The 20,974-nt window shown below is 38.3% G+C and overlaps 1 protein-coding gene across 4 annotated transcripts in view; it reads left to right on the forward strand.

Moving 5' to 3' along the window:
* LOC124612510 (synaptic functional regulator FMR1) overlaps positions 1 to 20,974 on the forward strand; it is a 237,528-nt gene that overhangs the window by 207,223 nt on the left and 9,331 nt on the right. For 3 of the 4 annotated variants that reach the window (XM_047140759.1, XM_047140769.1, XM_047140778.1), the window contains 2 exons: positions 2,430 to 2,705; positions 6,306 to 6,428. In XM_047140759.1, coding sequence (XP_046996715.1) covers positions 2,430 to 2,705; positions 6,306 to 6,428 — 399 coding nt within the window. The remainder of the gene's footprint in view (positions 1 to 2,429; positions 2,706 to 6,305; positions 6,429 to 20,974) is intronic. The other variant, XM_047140787.1, reaches the window with a different exon arrangement.

Raw genomic sequence — 20,974 nt, forward strand, 5'->3', positions numbered from 1 at the left:
CTCCCAGCGGCTTGGACGACATCCTCTCTGCCCTCCCGCCACGAGGAGGTTATTTTAACTCGCTTGCGTATAGGACACTGCCTTTTTAGCCACCGTCATTTGCTAAGTGGCGCTACCCCACCTCTTTGTTCACATTGCACTCATGTTTTAACTGTATGCCACTTCCTGATGGAATGTCCCGTTTGGGTTTGCCATCTGATATATCGGCCTTTTTAGCAAATGACGTGCGGGCTGTCGACGGCATCTTACTTTTTATCTGGCAAAGCAATATGATGAAGGCCATTTAATTTTTTAATTTTGGACCTCTGTTTTTGTATGGTGTCATTTTTAGCCCTTTTTTCCACATGCCTGTTTTTAGCTGTCTTCTATTATGTCAATTGGGACTGATGTATAGTGGTTTTTCAACTCCTCTTTGTATTCGTGTTCTGTAGTTTTGACTCTGGCGCGTATGACCCCAGTTGTTTTTGCACCTTAAAGCAAAACAGAACAAACAAACCAGTGGTAACAATGTATCACACTCGGGCGATTTTAAAAGACTCGGGCTGGCCAGGCCAAAAAACGTCTGTTTTGGTGCAGGATAATACAGGGCTCCACATCCTGCTAAGAGGAAAACCATTGTCTGTTTATTAAATTGTCTGTCATCCTAATTTCATCTGCCACTTTATAAGCACTGTTCCAAAAACCAGAAGTGTTAGAAATTATCACAGACTTGTCAAATTTCATTCCATGTCCCTCGTTTAAGATGTGTTCTTCTATCACCGATTTTCTGGCAGTTGTAGCCTTGTATAACAACAATGTTCCACACATCTGTCCTGAACCATGAAAATTGAGTGGCAGATGTAAGCCCTTCCATCCTGACATGGAATTTTATATATGCCAATCTTCCTAAGCCCCAAATCATCTTTTACAGAGCCGAGTAGTGCCCTAATCTTGGACTGTGGGCAGAACACACTCTTAATATTAAAATTTCTTAAAATTCTTCCAGTCTTAAATGATATGCCCCCAACGTAAGGAATAAAGGGCACAGATCTATGCTCCTCTTTATGCACCACTGGGACTGGACCAAACTCTACATGCCGACGGCCAGCCCAGGTGTTTCAAAATAGTCTTTGTTCGATATATCATTGGCACCGGTGTTCCAACTAAAGGCAGTGGCACCAGCCCAGTCTTGAAGGCAGTAGCTGTGATGGGCAGCACAAGTGCCGTATACGTTATGCAGGCCTATATAGGACGACGATTTGCAGCCTCAGCATCAGTTTTCAACAGTACTCGGCAACGGCAGCGATGACAGTGGTGTAGCGTTCTCCTGAAGCTGATGGGCAGTTGGATGCCGAAATATTGAAGCACGTTGATTTTAGGATCTGGCAGCAAACCTGTGGAGAATTTCAAAACCAACATTAACACACTAGAAACAAGTAGGTGAGAATGTTGTACATTGGAACACTTTTCAGAGTTTTTATCTCTGGCCAGCCATCTAATTTTCTTTTTACATTTTGAAATAATACCATTCACTTCTTGTGCTGCAGTCTTTGTCTGAAATCACAAAAATTATTCCAGAAAAGTAAAATTTTTTTTACGAATGTGAGAAACTGCTCCAAGGCACACCTTGGTCATGTACCTAGGAACAAATGTGCTATCCGATTGTAGAAATTGTGCAGTCAAGAAAATCTGGTCAGTACTGTATGTAATAGTCTGTCTGTTGCATTATGAGTGTACTATATACCAACAATCAGTAAGTGAAATCAAATTATGAATAAGTATTATCAAAAACCAGTTAAAAGTCCAAAACATTTTGAAATAGGTGTTGTTGGCAGCTAACACACATTTCCATTTTCGAGAGAGGGAAAATTGTTCCATTATAGAGAGACCTTCTATTCCAAGGTACAAGATGGTGCACAGCTTACAAACTGTAGCTTAACTGCTTGTATGTTACATAACTAGTTTTAAAAGTATACAGAATTTTACTCACCATACAACTTTGCTACTGAAAATAGCTTTAATATACAATACGGCACTAAAATATGTAGAACTCATGATATTTACAAATGCTGCATGAACAAAATTTCATGTCTCACAACAGAAACAGTTGAAAATGCCAATGGTATCTATTGCATGTTCCTTCATGTGAGCCTAAAATCTGTCACTAGATGAAAATATCTTGTGTTCCTCGGTACAGTGCCCTCCAGGTAGAACTCTCCCCCCTTCTTAATTTGCTACAGAGAAGTATTAAAGAATGTGATATTCTGCAATCCAGGTTTTATTTGTTATCTCTTTATAGTGTTTGGATTCGCAGAAGTAGGATTGAATCCTTAAGGAATAACATCTTGCAATTCTCATCCACAATAGTTAATTATATCTTTCTGCTGCTGACTTTTTAATAATAGAATGCAATTCAATTATTACACTAGTTTCTGCACTGTAATGTACAGGTTCAAGGCATGCAACCCCAGATACAGCTGATGAGCGAGTTCGTGACTTACCACCCCGTCAGCAGCATCAGTACATGTCATCTGCAGCAGGAAGTGGTTCACGTCAACCTGTTTCCAATCAAGTGATTCAGGGACAGCAGTCTGGAGGAGGTGCTCCACTTCCTGTTAGTGGTCGGCAATCCCAGCGCAGGGAGAACCGCCGCGATGAACGTCGACGTACCACTGATGATGAAGAGACAGTTCTTGACAGTCAAGATGTATCTAGTGTGGATCATGGTAAGAACAATTTTCATGTCATAAAGAAATAATATGTAATATAAATTTGGTATTTGACCAATTTTCTAGTCTCTGGAATGGGGATCACAGCTGAAATGTAAGTCACCCTGTCCTTTTCACCTAATGTTATTGTCTTATTGTTTTATGGCACAATGTAAGGTGAGTAAATTTTCTAGTTACATATCAACAAAAGAAACGATGTCATAGTTGTTTGTCATGCATTAACAATTCCTTCTCAACTACAGTGCATTAAATAGCATCATTATAATTTACATTAAAGAGCTCTTTGAATCCTGCACTGGAGTAGTGGCTCTGGAAACACAAATCCCAAGTGACAATATACAGGTCACCAGCAGGAATTAATTTGTTTCAAATTGTTGGTGTGTGTATTTTCATGTAAAGCTCACTATCTAGTCTTCAGATTAATTTTCATTGGGATATTAACGACCTTGAACTACTAGTTAATGGCGATTAGTTTTCATTTAATCCCTCAGGCAAATTACTATCATATTTCTTAGGTAACTCTTTAAATAATCACTATTTACTTTTTCTCATTTCTGGGCACATCCTCCTTAAATCCATAGTTTCAAAAGCCTTTACCTATGCACAACATTGTTCTGATGGCTTTTCCTTTTCCTAATGACACACTTGAAAGTGCTTACATGATTTACATGAAAATGTACAAACTTTATTTCAACAAGCTGTGATGCAAAGCGGACAGCGATGTCGTCTTCTGTAACTGAAATAAACAAAAACTGTGACTAACAAAACAGAAGAGGAGATGCCAAGGTATAAAATTTCGTGTTCTTCAGCTATACCACAATTTCACCAGATGTGAAATAGCACAGAAAAATGCTCAAGAATGAGTGTATCAAGTTAGAAACATTCAGAACTGACCAGATTTCTTAGTAGGCAAAAGAGAATGCCAGAGTAGTTGTTCGAAAAGTTCTGGGAGAATAGAGGTCATAAGCAGATTCCTGGGTCAAAATACATACTCAAAATACCAAATGGGTTTCAAGAGTAACATTGAAGATGTCCACATCTACTTCTGTGTCTACACCTCAAACTACCGTGAAGTGCACGGTGGAGGGTATGTCCCATTGTACCAGTTATTAGGGTTTCTTCCCATTCCACTCAAGTATGGAGCACCGGAAGAATGATTGTGTGCACACCTCTGTGCATGCGATAATTATTCTAATCTTCCTCATGATCCCTGTGTGTGTGATACATAAGAGGTTGTAGTATATTCCTAGAGTCATCATTTAAAGCTAGTTCTTGAAACTTTATTAATAGACTTTCTCGGGATACTTTACAGCTCAGTTTATTCCGTATCTCTGTGGCACTCTCCCACAGATCAAACAAACCTGTGACCATTCATACTGTTTATTCAGATTATACTATTATTCACACGTGAGAATATTTTCATTGCCTTCCAGCTGACATTGTATTGAAGAGTAATGTTGTCCAGTCATTGATCGCCCTGCGTAGGATCCAGTTCCAGACACCCACATACATCAGTTGAGTTGATGTTGAGTTAGTGTCTTCAATATTGCCAAGGCCATTTCCTTATTTAGCTCTTGTCCAACAGAACGAGTACTCCATGTGGTATGATGATGGTGACTTCTTAGGTGTATTGAACCCAATCGATCACATCCAGCAAAAAGAAACTTTACATTCAGCAATTGGTGCAATAAGAGCCCAAGCTAAAGTTCTAAGCAGAATTGTTGACATTCAAAATGTCTACACTGACATGTGTAAATAAGATATTTCCAAATAGTACAGTGTTATAAACACAAGCCTGCGAAATAAAGTATGTAGCCTATAAAATAGTTGAGTTCACTAATTAGATTAATGATTAATAATTAAGCTACATACCAGTACAAGTCTTCACATAGTTTTAGATGTTCTCTATTTACTTTGAATAAATAGTTATTTTATGATCCAGTAACATCCATTGTGCAATACAAAACATGTAAGCGAACAAAAATGTGCATATGTAATTTTATGAGTGGATTGTTTTAATTATAGATTGACCAATCGTGTAAATTGCCATTAATTATTGTCTGAGATGTGATAAACCTTAATTGTGTGAATGTTTCCATTAATAATAAATAATACACGGCTACTGCCCCATGCCAGGAGAAATTGTGGCAGCTCGTAGAATTGTTACCTAGCACCAATACTACAGCTTGAATTGCCAGTATTGACTACTTCCGACACTGTCCGTGAGATCCCGGTAGCATTTGGCTATTCATGTTGGGCTTGCGCATAGGGCACTTTCCTCTTACACTGATCCTCACCTCTCTGACAGTGGACTTCTTGTGGTGCAACCATAGTTTGATGTATATATTAATGTTGAATTAATTAGTAGTGGGTTACCATGAAGCATAACCGATTGAAACTCCATTACTGTGTGTTCAATGTTTTTACACTCAATGAGCCATTTGTGTTACATTTCATGCAACTCCATTAAATTGGGTAAGTAATGCATTTGTTTATCCAACTGTTTTTATCCTTCATCAAATTTACTATATATGACTAAAATGAGTAACCATTTCCTTACCAACTGTTTGAGGTAGACAAGAAACATCTACTTAACCTACAATCAAAACCGGAGTAACTAGACCAGTTCTAATAAATGTGGGTGATAAAGTGTACCAAGCTTTGAGGAACATTCGTTGCTTGATCAGAAGCCAAAATTGCTTTCATCTAAAGGAACTGTTGAGAAAAGTGTTAAAGGTAACAAAAAATTAGAAACTATTGCTAAGGAGAGAGTCCACAGATGAATAACAAGAGAAGCTTTCCTATCTTGTCTAAACTTGTCCCTACCTCGTCCCTTGCCTTCAGCTCCTAGCAAAGCTGCTTCAGGTTCTGAATGCTTAACGTTTTCCATTATTAAATTTTCCATTAGTTTTTACATTGTCAGCCTTCCTGCCATTTTCCAGTTTGAGCATTTGTCAAGCAGGTGCTTTTCTCTATATTTGAAATTTCCCCCTCCAGAACTCGTGATAACTCCCTTAACATCCTCAGTATATAGAAAATTATGATGTGGTAGGCTTTGAAAATGAAATGTGTGACACCAGGAAGGATTGTGAAGTATATTGAGATGGCAGTTGTAAAATTCCTCTCACAATTTTGTGATACAGCTTTTGCATGTGGAGCAAAAGGACAGCTTCCCATTTGTGACCATCAGTAACCTAGAATCTTAACAGCGAGAATGCAGCCAACTAATGTAAAATAAAATAAAAGCATTTGCATTCTGCTTGCAATATTTACCTAATCCCTAGTTAGTTTGCCATATTTACTTAACATTAATGTTAAGGCATTAATGCAGTCTTAAAACAATTTATATAAATTTCGTCTTAGTAATTGAATGTTAGCAAGTTCTCAGTAAATTTCCTCTTATGCTATGCATTTATATTCTTGATGGAACATATGTCTAAGAAATTTTGTTTTCACCTTACTGATGTGTAACAAAAACAGTATTAAAGGAAAAAAAAACTATTATTGTCAAAGAGTGGCTTAAAGATTTCAGTGAAGATCTTTTTAGTTGATCAGTTATTGCTGGTCACAAAAGGTTGTGTGTCATGTCCCATGTAGAGTCAGTGTCGAGCGTCGAGGGCTCCAGAACTCGCCGCCGCAGAAGACACAGGCGCAGGATACGTCAGCGTAGCCAGACACCTTCTGGAGAGAACATTAACACCAGTAGCACTGAAGGAACTGGTAAGAGTCAATACTGTATCAGAACTGCAGAATACCCAAGTAACTGCTGTTATACTTAGTAGGGCAAAGAACAGAGATAAAGGAAAAGACTGCAGCAAGTTCACTACTTGCAGTCATGAGTTGCAAAGCTGTTACAAATTGTAAGTAATTTATTTATAGTTCATCAGAAAAATAACGTGTGTGTGTGTGTGTGTGTGTGTGTGTGTGTGTGTGTGTGTGTGTGTGTGTCATGAAAATTATTGTATACATGTGATAAGCGAAATGCATCCAGCACAAACAGTGCTTTATTTGCCTTTCTGAGCACCAGTTCATTCCCAGAAACGTGTCATGCTTAAGTTGTGCGTGCAACATGAGATATAGTTAGTGCTGGAGGAAAATGAAACAATATGTTAGGAGAAGATGACAAATAATCTGGTGTATGGGAAAAGTGAACAGAACTGATGATGGGGGAAGAAGGTCAGATCATCAGGAGAAAAAATGGAAAAAAACAGTGCACAACACAAAAACCAACTACTAAAATTTCTGAAAATTTTTGCGAGAGATAATAGCTGCCACTTCTTATCACTTTCTGTCTAGCTGTGGCACCGGAGTAAAGTAACACTAAAACTCTGTACACGTCAAATACAAACACACAGATTTTTGTATGTTGTAACAATAATATAAAAAGGAGAGATTGTTGCTCACCATATGGAAGGGCATTAATTAGCAGACAGGTTTAATGAAAAAGAATATATGGCTGTCAGAATAAGTCCTTCATTGAATGCAGATGAAACAATAAACACATTCACCCATGCATCTCTCTCTCTCTCTCTCTCTCTCTCTCTCGCTCTCTCACACACATGCGTGCGTGCACGCGCCCACACACACACACACACACACACACACACACACACACACACACTGTTGTCTCTGAGTCTAGATATCCTTGATCGGTACTATGCCCAGAGACGAGTCAATGGCTTGTGTGTGTGTGTGTGTGTGTGTGTGTGTGTGTGTGTGTGTGTGTGTGTTTCTACTTCTGACGAAGGACTTTATCCAAAAGTTGAATATTTCTAGCATTATTTTTCACTCTGCCTGTCTGCAACTCAGTGCCTCCTCTGTGGTGTGAGTAGCAATCTATCCTTTCCCTATTGTTGTTAATTCTTCCAGGATGTGCCTAATGCCTTCCCTTCGATCCCACAATCCAGTACTGTTTCCCTTCTGTACAGCTTTACACTACTCAATGTCTTTCATACCCTTTCTGTACTTTCTAATGTTTTATTGTTACCTCCCCAACTACAAATGCTGTCCACTGCATACCACACATCCTGTGAAGCTCTGACTTCCAGGCCACCCTGTTTAAATGCTCATGTACAACATTCTTCGTGCTAATATAATCACTCGATCTTCAAACTGAACTCACTACCTCTCTTCACACTCTACTCAGGTTTCCCATCTTTTCATTATACTACACCTGTTTTGCCTTTTTTGTCGGTTTTCCCCTCTTAGTTTTACTCATTTTTCCACATTTTTCTGTGTTTTTTTACCCTCCACTATGGATTATTGCTCCTTCCATCTGTGTCAATACAGAAAATTTCCCTGCCCTGACCAGAACCTAGTCCTACTTACTGTTTATTCATGGTGGCCTCGTTCATGTAATCCCCAAATCGCCTGATTGTCAAATTACCTATCTCCAGGTGCAATCTCATCCTTTGGCACTGATCTCTATCTATTCAGATTCCATCAGTTCATTACCCCTCACCATTCTAGTCTTGTAAATCATGCCCAAAACACCGTAAACTACCTCCTCTCTATCCATAAAATTCACTTGCTATGCAAACACACTCCTGCATTCCATTTCTCAGACTGAAACTGTTGCCCTCCAGTAATTAAAGCAGCATCCACAGTGCCAACTCAAAAAAACTGTTCAATCTGTTCCTCATAATCCTACCGTGGATTGCTACTGTCCACCATGACTGCAAGAGCCTCTGTCATACCTTCGCTGCATCCTCTCATATCTGCCAAACACTCCCTTGCAGACATACTGGTTTTACCACATCCTAAGGAACTCTCCATCACCACCCAGTAAAACTCAGAGCCTAAATGGATGCACAACACAGTTGCATACCTGTCCTCCAAAAGCCACTGTCCCACACAAGTCTCAGCACTTTCAAAAGGCGTTACCTTTTGCCCCACTCTCAAATTCAATTGTGTTTGATTGTTAAAGACATTCTCCTTATGGCCCTTGCAGTGGCCTTTTTTCTACTAACTCTACCAATCAGACTCAATCCAAAACCAATATTGAACTCTGCCTGGCTCAGTTTACTCCTTCATCTAACCATAATCCACTCCGACTGCCCCCAGATCATTCTTGTTGTTTCCTAACCTTGAACCATGCCTCACCTTCATTCCTCAAATGAGTCAATATTAAAAAGAATCGAGCCTCACTGCCCAGAGTTGGCAGTGGCCATGTATTTGTAATTTGTTCTTGTGTGAATTGTGTGCAAGTTTTCTAATTCTGAATGTGTACTACTTTTCTACTTGTGATGAAAGCCTTTGTCCGAAAGCTGAATATTTCTAGCATTCTTTTTCATTGTGCACGTTTGCCACTCAATGCCGCATCTTTGTGGCGAGTGGCAATATATCTTTCCATATTGTTGTTTTTCCGCCCTGGATGTTTCATTGTTTGATTTTGTATGTTGTTAACTATACCATGTCATAAGTAGCATTTTGGTTCTTTGAAGAAGAAAAATTCTACCGTATTCAAGTTAGTGTTGTTTCGTGATTGGTGCAAAGCATGTCCTGTGTAACACATTAATCTCATGTACTACTACTACTGCTACTACTACTACTACTACTACCACCACCACCACTACCACCACTGCAGCTTTAATATGAGGTGTGATCAAAAAATACGGTGAGTGAATTTATTTAGCAGCAACTGCTGACACTACAGCCATTTGATGTGGTTTGTCCAATGGCCTGATCTGTTGTGACAGTCAGCGTCAAGGTGAAACACGTTCTATCTTGTCAGTCATCATCCAGAAATGGTAGAATGAGGTTGTGTTTACCATGTTTGGCATGCATCATGGTTTTCAAACATTAAGTCAGTTTTGAGTTGCAAAAATGCTAAAGAAACTTATGAAATGCTGAAGTTTGATGTATGGTGATAATGCTGTATCTCTGAGGGCAGTTTACAAGTGGCATGAGCAATTTAAAAGTTGAAATGAGTCAGTAGAAAACAAGCAATATTCGAGATGTCCATTAACCTTAAAAAAAATGTGAAAAGCGGCAAAAATTGTTCATTCAAACAAGCAAATACCTATTCAAAAGCTTACCAAAGAATTTAGCATTTAATACGGGTATGTGCAAAGCATCTTAACCAGTAATTTCCAAATTACGTAAGCAAGAGCAAAATTTGTTTCAAGGCTTTTGAGTAATGAACAGAAGGAAAACTGTGTATCAGTGTGCATTTCCAAAATTTTAACTGGGGATTGACCTTAGTGTCTAAGAGTATGACCATGAGATGAAAATTCAGTGTTCCCAATGGCAGTCTGGTCCCAACAACCAGATAATGGTCATGCGTGTATGAGTTGTGTTTACAAGAATGTGAAGGTATGTGTATGTTATATCTTTCCAACGAAGGCTTTGTTGGTCAAAAGCTCACTTTCTGTGACAGTCTTTTTGTTGTGCCCATCTGCGACTCAGCATTTCCACTGTATGGTGAGTATAACTATCCTTTTTGTAATGTTGTTACATTTCATCCTGGATTTTCCATTTTTTGAATTTTACAAAGGAATACTGCAAGGTATGCAAAACGATGTACAAAGAAAGAAACCATAAAAATGGGCCAGTGGCTTCCTGCGTCATGACAATGTAACTGTGCTACGCCTCGCTTTGGTTTATGAATTTTTTTGCCAGAAAAAGTGTGCTGTCTGTCCAAATTGACCTTTTTCATCATGTTTATCTCTTCCAAAAAATTAAAACCGTGCTTAAAGGAAAACATTTGGACACCATGAGGTCCACAGCAGAGCAGCTGAACGCCCTTCCAAAGGAAGCCTTCCAGAAATGTTTACAGTCATGGAGTCAGTATTGGGATAAGTGTGTTGCTAGCCAAGCACAGTACTTCGAAGGAGATTAAATCAGATTCCATGCAAGCTTATTACTTTGTTTCTAATAAAATTATTCACCTCATTTTTGATCACTAATCATAAATATCCTGTCGCCTGGGCATTGGCAATTCTCTCCTTAGAGAGATACTGGCTCAAATATCTATCAGAAAATAATAGGAAATTGAACCAATCTCACATTGCAACTAAAGACTACAAACAGAAAGCCAAAATATTACATTTTCACAATTAAAAATGTATACATGCGGGATGGTACTACCATATCTTGTTTAATCACTGCATGGATACACACACACACACACACACACACACACACACACACACACACACACACACACACACCTATTACTAAAAAACTACTTAAGGCCAACAAGGTGTCAGGATCTGAAAGACTTTCTATTATATTCTATACTGAATGCACTGTGGTATTAGACCATTCCCTAGCCCAAATTTGTTTAAAACCTCTTGTGCTGCAAGTAGCCTCACCAGACTAGAAAAGAGCTCCAGTCACGTCTGTTTACAGAAGGGATAAAAGAAGCCCGGAGGAAAAGGGGCTTTTCTCATAGAATTGACATGCATTCCGAGAAAACCACTTGTGTGAAACGCAGCTTGCTTTATTCCCATACAATGTCTTTCTTACCGTAAGTGAAGGCCAGCTGCTTAGATTTCTGAAAGGCATTTGGCACTGCACTGTATAGTTCACTAATAATCAAGATATTATCTTACAGGGTATCTTTATAGATAATGCAGTTGGCTCAGTGAATTTTTTACTTAGTACTTATACAGGGCAGTGAATATTCAGCAGAAATGGAACAAACATTGGATGTGCCCCTCGGGAAGCTTAAGAATCACTAATGGTCTTAATATACATAAGTTAGGCATCAAATAGGTTCAGCAACACTATATATTGTTATGATTGAAAAATTGTAAGGAAATACAGAAAGCTTTGACCACAATTTTCTCACTTGGTACAACGAATATCACCTCTCCATAAGCAGAATAAATTCACGAAATGTCATCAATAAAGAGGAAGACCTTAATAGTACCCAGTTACGAGATTGAACAAATGAAGCACATACAATCATTTAAATACTCCATAAGAAGTGAGATGAAATGGAATGTACACACAAATCTGTAGCAGGGAAAGCAAATGGGAAACATACCTTTGTTAGATGGAATCTCAGAAAATGCAGTGCATCCAGTTCCAAAGCACTGTATCAACATTCGGATTCCTAAACAAGTAGGAATTACAGTGGGTACCAAAACAATTAGAGTTGCATTGGTAGGTCAATATAGCCCATATGAAGGTATGAGAGAGCTGTAACTTAGTTGTTGGTAACATTTTAGAGACGTGAGCTTTGGGGGAAAGCTGCGTGACAATTCTACTCCATTGTGTATATCTCATAAAGATATTTGAGTAAGATAAGAGATTAGGACCTTCACCAAGGCATAAAGGCAGTAATTTTGTCCACTGGTTAATATGCGAATGATATATGGTACGTAATCTGAATAAGTGTACAAAATACCCCATGCTACACACTGTACAGTGACGTGAAGTATACACTGATGAGCTAAAACATTATGATCACTGCGACATTTGATGCCGCCTGGTGTGTTGTGGGCACGTCACACAGTAACAGAAGTATGTAAGCGGAACAGACACAGATGGGGAATCACCCTAGCGAAGATATGGGCTGCAAATGGGGAAATCCATTGAGATAAGAAACTTTGACAAAAGGCAGATTATTACTATGCAGAGCCTGTGAATAAGTATCTCCAAAACAGCAATGGTTGAATGTTCACATGCTAGGACAGTGAAACTACTACTAGGTGCTGAATGGTTCGACGTCCACGACCCTTCATAGAACATGGGGTTCGGAGGGTGGTCTGCTCTGCAAAGTAGAATGGATGGTGAATTGTGGCACCTTTGTCGAAAGAGCACAAAGCTGTTGCATGCACAAGTGTTTCGAAGCACACCATTCATCGTGGACTGTTGAACATAGAGATCCGCAGCAGAGCACATGTTCACATGTTCACCCAGTGACATCTTCAGTTAAGGTTGCAGTGGGCACAAGACCATCAATCAATGGAAACATGTTGGCTCTTCGGGTGAGCCACATTGTACTACAGTAGGTTGATGCTTCTCCCCACAAAAGCCATCATCGAGGTGAACAGCACCTTGAAAGCTGCAGCATGCCACGGAAGCAGGCTGGTGGGAGGAGTATTATGCTATGGGAGACATTCTCCGTCACTTGAATGAGACTTATGGTAGTAATCAAAGACACTCTGACATCTGCCTCACTTCATGCGTGATGTCTTCCCCAACAGTGATGTCATCTTTTAGCAATATAGTTGTCCGTGGCTTGGAGCCAGAACAATGCCTCAATGGTTTTAGAAGTATTATATTGAACTCATGTTTATGTCTCTGCTACCAAATTCATCCAATGTAAATCCAAAGGAACCCATTTGGGTCACTCTCAGGTGCCATCACCACATATGCAAGTCAGCGGGCCCTTTATTTACACAAATTACGTGATTTGTGCTTAGAAATCAAATGCCACAAACCTACCAACAAACTGTCAGATTCCAGATGCACAGAATCAGTTGGTGTAAGTCATTCCAAAAATGGACAGACAAGCTATTAAACAGGTGGTCATAATGTTTTGCCTTTTCATTGTGTGTGTAGGTGTAGAATGGATGTGGCTAGTGCTATTTCTTATTCAGCTCTGTAGTAATGATTCTCAAACGTTCCCTAGGTAAGATGATTTTCTGACTACTCCATAGTGACACTATATTGATACTGACATAAGATTTACATTTCAAAATAATTGAAAGAAGTTTGTTGTTTTTATTTTGCAGTGTGTGTATTCCAACTGCATCATCATTCTGCATTTGTTAGTAGTCAGCATCTCATTTGCAGTTGGCCTTTAATATTGTTGTTGTTCCTGGTGTATTCTACCCACAGGACTCTTGGTTGTTTTCTGTTAAATAATAATTCCAGTGTCGAGTCGTTTCATGAATACTTAATTGTTTCACGAATACTTAATTTAATGTCCTTCATTCTACTCTGTGTGTGTATTAATGTCTATCAAACCGTTTTACATATGAATGCATGGCTTACATACTTAATTAATGGAGATATTGATTTTCTGTTATGTGCTGGATTTGCTGATTCATTGGATTTTCATTCTTATTTTGATGACTATCACTAATATTGTTTTTTCTCATGTTGATTGAGTAGTATTCTTTTCCAATTGAATATGACTTCTCTGAGCAGGGATGTGAGCTTTCTGCTTTATCAGCAAGCATCCCTGAATCATTTGTGTATCCCAAAGGTAATTACTTTTCTACTACCTTAAATTATTACATTGATGTTGCTTTAAATATTATTGTTTGCAAGTTGAACAAAGATGATCAAATGTCTTCAGATTACTGCGTATTCCAAAGTATTGCCATTAGTCTGCACATTAGCTTTTTGTTGGTAGTGAGTGTTTTCAATTTTTCTTAACTCATTACAATCAGTTACTGTTCCGTGATGCTGTTGAATGAACTAATTTTGCTGTACACCATTAGGTACTTACTTATTCATTATGTATGAAACAAGTGGAAACTTTTTGCTGATATTGACAGTCCTGAAGAACACTTGTTAGCCCATAGTGCAAGAAAATCTAAGGCATGAGTATTCAGATGTGCAAAACAGAATGCATTTAACATATTTGCATCAAATGCCCAAGCTCAGATGTCACTCTTCCTTTTTTTGTACAGGAAAAGAAGGAATAGCAACTGCTATTTTTTTAGGGCTTGCACTGCATGTGCTCGCGATACTGGGACGGCGCATTAATAAATCGTGCTTCAGTAGAATTTTAACATTGCTTTCTTGTGTGCCAATGTGAAAGTGTTCCAAAATACTTCAGATTTGCAGGTGTTACATGTTGTGTATTAAGTCTGTGCTTGTCGATCATGTTTAATAAATTTTCCTTTATGATTATTGCAAGACATTGTCAGCTCTATTGGATGGAGATCACACAAAAATATACAATGATTACTAGTTTCAGCAAAATTAAATCACCATCTACAGGTCATTTGTATAAGTCATTTTTTTAAACAGAGGTGCATTTATGGGAGAGTAACTTCTGTACGCTGAAATGAGATGCTGGTTAGAGAGATTGTGATAGCTAACTTGCTGTCATTGTTGTTCTGCAATGTAGAGTTCGTGAGTGATTTGCAGCACTGTGACCCCCTATCTGCTGTTAAAATCCACAACAGTTGATGGAAACTCCTATCAGTGACACATTGTTGCTGTCAACAGTTGACTCTAGTGATGTAGACAGCACATTTCCCCATATTGACATACTTGCCTTTGACATAACACGTGAAAATGCCAGTATCTGCATGTTCTTAGGAAGCTGTCCACAGTCATATGCAGTGACAATTCCCATTTTACTCTAAGTTTATTTGATTGTCATCTTGACAGCCATTACAAGGTATGGTGGATATCCCAGTAATATAACACAATGGACTGTTTTATTCCCCAAAATGACATGAACACTTTATTTCTTCCACAACAATCTGTAATTCAATTTCTCATGAGTGTTTAATCTCAACAGTGGCAACTTAAATAAGACAATGGAAAGCCCTGGAGGGGATATAAATAATCAAAATAGTAAAGGTAACAATTGACCACATAGTTGGGGCATTGAGTAGCTCAGCAGTGTATTCTGCCACTGAGTGGTCAAATATACTCTCAACCAGAGTCTGATCATGGCCATTCATTTGGTTGGACAGCTCTTTGGTGATGGCACCCACATAAAGACTGTGCAAAAGTTTAAACAGAGTTGGCATATGATGTGACAGCTTTCAAAAGTGGCCTTGCCTCCTGATATCTTCTGAGAGAATAAATTTTGGGAGTGGTATCGGAAGATAAAATGTGAATAACATTGTCGAAAAATTTGTCTGTGAAATACTGCTAAAATTCATAGATGCACTGATGAAGAACAGACCCAGGATCAGTTGTTATTACAGGGCAGTATTTACTATCTGTCGTTTTGTCAGATTATTGCAACATTTTTGGCTCACAGAGCTCTTGGGTTTCGAGAGGCTTTGTGTGAATGTCATCTATTGCAGGAACCCAGTCATTCTTTTTTAGTAGAACTTGTTGGATACTTCTGTATCAGTAACTGACATTATAAAGTGTCACTCTTTTAGCTCTTGTGTTCTCAATTCTCGAAGATACCCACCAAGCTTCCATCACCTCCTGTCATTGCAGAATGGAGCAACATCTTAACATGAAGTTTTGCTTCAAATTAAGGCAAACTATGACTGAGACTTGTGGAATGTTAGTGCAAATATAGTGTTGTAGCAGTGAATGAAGTATGTGTGAGTGAGTACTTTAAATGCTTTTGAGACTGAAAGGACTGTGTCGAGGATCAGCTGTATTCAGGTCAACACGCACAGACACAGACAACATTAAACGAGTGAGACAGATGCTTGTGGGTCATCGGCAGGTGGTTTGAGAATAAGAGCAGCAGATTTTAAGGTAAGCAAAGACAGTATAAACTATTTTTCATGAACATTCACAGACATTGTGGGTATCAAACAATGTGGGAACCCAATGCTTAGAGTGATACTACAAGAAACATTTGCTGAAAGTTTCTAACAGCTTTACAACTGATGTCAGAAGTGTAGTTAATGTTGATTACTTTGAAGGCCATTATTTTGTTTGTAACAATTGTTTCTTTTATTTTTTGAGACCATTCACCTAACTTTTTAGATGCATATTGTTCTTCTTTGCATGGAATTTGTACCTTTGAAGATAATTGTTCCTTCCTCAGTTCCCTCTTAATGTCTGGTGCTTTGTTATAGAATTGTATTGGCCCTCACTGCACTATATCATGTGCCCAATATTGTGGATATTTCCCTGAATTAAACATTTATGGTTTGTTGGTTGGAACAGTTGCACAAAGTTGCTTTATCCTAGATAATCTGGAAGTAACTCCTCTGAACAACACACAGTTTTGCCAAAGCAGTCACTCAAACTTCATAAACAGAATGTTTGGAAGTACTAGATTTAAGACACCGGGTGAAGTTGTGTGTTATGATACACACAAATGGCAGCCTCTACACTTAGGAAATGCAATGGATGTGAGAGTTTTAGGTGATATAACTTTTTTATGAGACTGTATGGCAGCCATTTAGGATCATTCCTGAAGCAGCCACATGAAATTCATATGTGGGAATTGAAACAAACTCATTCTGCTTGTCTTCAGATTAATAAGGGCGGAGGGGGGAGGAGATCATCATGCACTACACCTCATGTGGACATAAATGTGCAAATTTCTTGTAATGGAACTGTACATGTACACAACTGCCTTTTCTAAGTAAGAGATATAGCATGAGCAGTGATAGAAACCGGAGGTAATATAGGTTCGCTTCATCTTTCTTTTCAACCAGTTTACACCACAGAACAGTACTCTATCCTTTCAAGAAACAAACTTATTCACTCTTGGCAAAAGCCAAACGTGTTCTATAGTGTAACATGGTAGTAAGAGGTGTAGTCATGAAGCACCTCCTAAAAAAAAAGATGTATAATTAATTTATTATTTTTTGCAGTTACCTGTCTACAGTTCTAGTACACTGAATTCCTGTACCTCAATACATTCAGTAAACAATACAAAGTGGCACATCCCATTCATAAAATACATTATAATGCAGTAATTCATTTTGAACAGCAACAGGGAAATGTTGCAGGTATATCAGACCGATCTAAATAGCTTCTTCACGCAATAAAATTGTGGAATTCTCAAATATATGTGCGCTTCCTTCAGAAAGTAATCCTAATCTGACTCTTCACACACAATCTCTTTTCGCTGTTTAATTCTCTAAAGATAAAGATCCAGTTACATTTGTAGCACTCATACTGTGAGAGTTAAAACTTTCATCAAAACTTTACAGATTCTCTTACCCTTAGTTTAGTTGTTTTGTGGAACAATCAGCACACAGCAATCATTTGTGGGACAAGCTGAAAACTTGAATATACAGGGTGATTCAGCTAAGCTGTTCACCTCTGATATTTCCTATATTATTATTATTATTTTCTTTCTTGTGTCCATGAGTTTTTCAATTTCAAATTCTTTTCCGTTGGGTTTTTGGTTGTGAATTTATGAGTGTTTATTTTCTGTCCGTACACAGTGTGATTTCTAGTGGGTCAATACTGAGTTCCTCGAGGTCATTATGGGTTTCTGTTAGCCAGCATGCCCTGGTTTGGCGAGTTCCTTTGATGATAAGGAAGATTTTCGTGGTCATTCTAGAGGCATCCATTCTTGCTAAATGTCTGTAGAATTTCAATCGTCTTTTCCGCGCAACTGACGTGAAGCGTCCAGTCCTTGAGTACAGTTCTTCAGAGCTTTTGCGCATCCAGATACCATCCTGAATCTTGGGTCCAAATATTTTCCTGAGTATTTGCCATTCCATTTTGTCAATGTTCTTGATGTTGATGGTTAATGATGATGTTTCAGTTGCGTAGAGCACTTCTAGAAGAGTGACTGCATGATAGTGGTGAAGTTTGGCTTGGGTGGATAGCGATTTCTTATTGTTTGTGTTCCTGGTCATTGTATAAGCTTTACATAATTTTTCTGCTCATGATTTGTGAGCTACTTTTTCATTGCTAGTGTTGCAGATCATTTCACCCAAGTACTTGAAGTACTTCACTTGTTTGATGTCACCATATTTTGTTGTAAGTGATTTCAGATTTTAACTTTTTGAGCCCGTGAATTGTGGTTTCTCATAAGAAATTTGGAGACTGGTTTTGATGGCAACCTCATGAAGTTTATTGATGACATGTTCGGCTTTCTCTGGAGTCCGCATAATTATTGCTAGGTCATCAGCAACAGCATTTCGTATACGATTTATATCGTAACTTTGTTTTCACTCAAATAAATTGTGAAAAAGTCATCACTAAGTAACATATGCTCTTTTTCCATAGTTATAAAAGATGTGTCCCAAAGTCAAGAAATATACTTTCTGGTACATCTCAGCAGGTCACAGCAGATTCAGGCCATTGAAGGTAGGTGGGAGGACACTGTGGGTCAGTCTGCTCCGAGCATTGCTGACGTTAGGATTTCTGATATAGTGCACCTGTTTTGAGATCACGTTGTGGAGGATACGTTTAAACAATGATGGGCAATCTAGTTGTGCACAAAAGTCGACCAAAAAGTTGCTGAAACTCATGAAATGCTTTTAAAAAGCATACATAAAGTCTATTTTTTCGTATGTTCAAGTTATGAGTTCAAGGGGGACCATGAAAGATAGGACAACGATGCCTGTTCTGGATGGCCATCTACAAGCCAAACAGATGAAAACATGATTCATGTGTGTGGTTTGTTGAATACTGACCATCAAATGAGTGTTCGGGTGTGAACTGACAGTCTGAAGGCTCCAAAAACCGCTGTGCATCACATTGTTATTGAAAAATTGAATTTGCATAAGGTGTGTACCAAGCTGGTCAACAAACTATAGATAGACAAGCAAAAGATCAGTTGACTATTCATCATGAGTGAACTGAAAGAATGTGTGGAAAATGAACTGGATTGTTTGCGAAACATTATTACTGGTGATGAAACTTGAACATCTCAGTGCAACACAAGGCTGAAGTGCAACGGTGCTGATTGGCACACACTGGTGTCCCCAAAACAGAAGAATGCAAAGATGAGCAAATCGAAATTGAAGACAATGCTAAGGACATTGCCCACAGAAAATTTTTACTGCAATGATTAACCATTAATTATGTAAAGATTGTAAAAAAAGGGTCATCTGCATTCCACTGGTCATTACCACTTTATACAAAAAGTATGATCAACAATTTATTTTCCATAGCATTGTACAAATCAGTACAGTAAGTTTGGTTCTCAATTCTGGTTGACACTTGGCATACTTGGTAGTGTCACCCTACAGTATAATTTGTCCCTTTTTTTTTCTATTGCACCTGAATATAGATTTTCAAGCACAAAATATTTAGTATATGTATAAGCAATTTTAGTGTTAATATATAAGACTTATCTGTATTCTCACAAAGATTTCTTAGTTCTTAATGGAGCGCTCATACGTATTCATGAATTTTCTAAAAGTGATCATAGTATTCAGAAGTGTAGTAATCACAGTTAGCTATTTTTTTTTACAGAAATGATAATTAATCGAAACCCTCAGCTGCCAGCAGGTGCTGTTGATATACCTCAATGGGGACAGCTGAAAATGTGTCCCCCAATGGTGACTCAGACCCGGGGTCTCCTGCTTACCTGGCAGACACACTATCCATCTGAGCCACCGAGGGCACAGAGGTTAACATGACTGCAGGGACTTATCCCTTGCACGCTTCCCATGAGATCTTTAGAACATTACAAATGTAAGTTGTGGACAGTTGGGAATGTGGGTCTCACCGGAAGCGTGCAAGGCATAATTCCCTGCAGTCGCGCTATCCTCTGTGCCCTTGGTTGCGCAGATGGATCGAGCGTCTGCCATGTAAGCAGGAGATTTCTGGTTCAAGTCCCATTCGGGGCATACATCTTCAGCTGTCCCCATTGAGGTATATCAACATCATCTGTTGGCAGCTGAGGGTTTCGATTAATTATCATTTCTTTCGAGAGAAGCTGCGTGGTCATCATTGGTATCTGTTCTTTCGGAACAATTACTGTCTTCATGCCTTTTTTTAACATAAATGCTGTTAACAGAAATTAGCTGCGTAACAATATTTTTACAGGCTATATTAACTTTCGTTAGCTGTGGCAAGTAACTTGAATGCTTTTAAAACTTAGCACACAACACAATCTATACATCGCACACTAGTACCAGTGTATTAACGAAAATCTTTCCAGACTTAGGAGTCAAAATTAATATAAGAATGGACATTAAAAGTGAGATCCTTCCCTCATCAACATCAAGTCTATCAGTAGCAAAAACTGATTTGCAACAGTATTATTAATAATATTTATATCAAGCAAAAATTACACTTGTTTGTGTGGTAAAATTTATCTCAGCCTCACAGAGGTTAAGCTCCAAGCCATGTCAGAAATATACATTAGTATCTACACAAACTCAATTCTCTTTTTTGAAAATTAGTCAATTTCCTTTGATTTTTATCTTTGCCAAATGCAGTTAGCATTGTAATACATACAATCCAATCCTAATATGTGTGTCTTTGATTCTCAAGTAATTGTCTCTAAAAAATCTTATTTGTTTCTATCTTCAAATTAAATAGCTCTAACATAACTAAAACTCTTTGCTTTAAATTTTCCATAATTATAACTACCTAGAATATATAATATATCTTTGCTTTCATTTGAAAGGCCTTTTCATGCTATTTTTTTATCAACTTCAGTATTGGTTTAATAAAATGGTCTTTGAAGGGCAACTTATTTTCAGTGATAAGCCTGGAACCCAATTTTA

The sequence above is a fragment of the Schistocerca americana genome, chromosome 1 (assembly GCF_021461395.2).
Source record: "Schistocerca americana isolate TAMUIC-IGC-003095 chromosome 1, iqSchAmer2.1, whole genome shotgun sequence".
Lineage (NCBI taxonomy): Eukaryota > Metazoa > Arthropoda > Insecta > Orthoptera > Acrididae > Schistocerca > Schistocerca americana.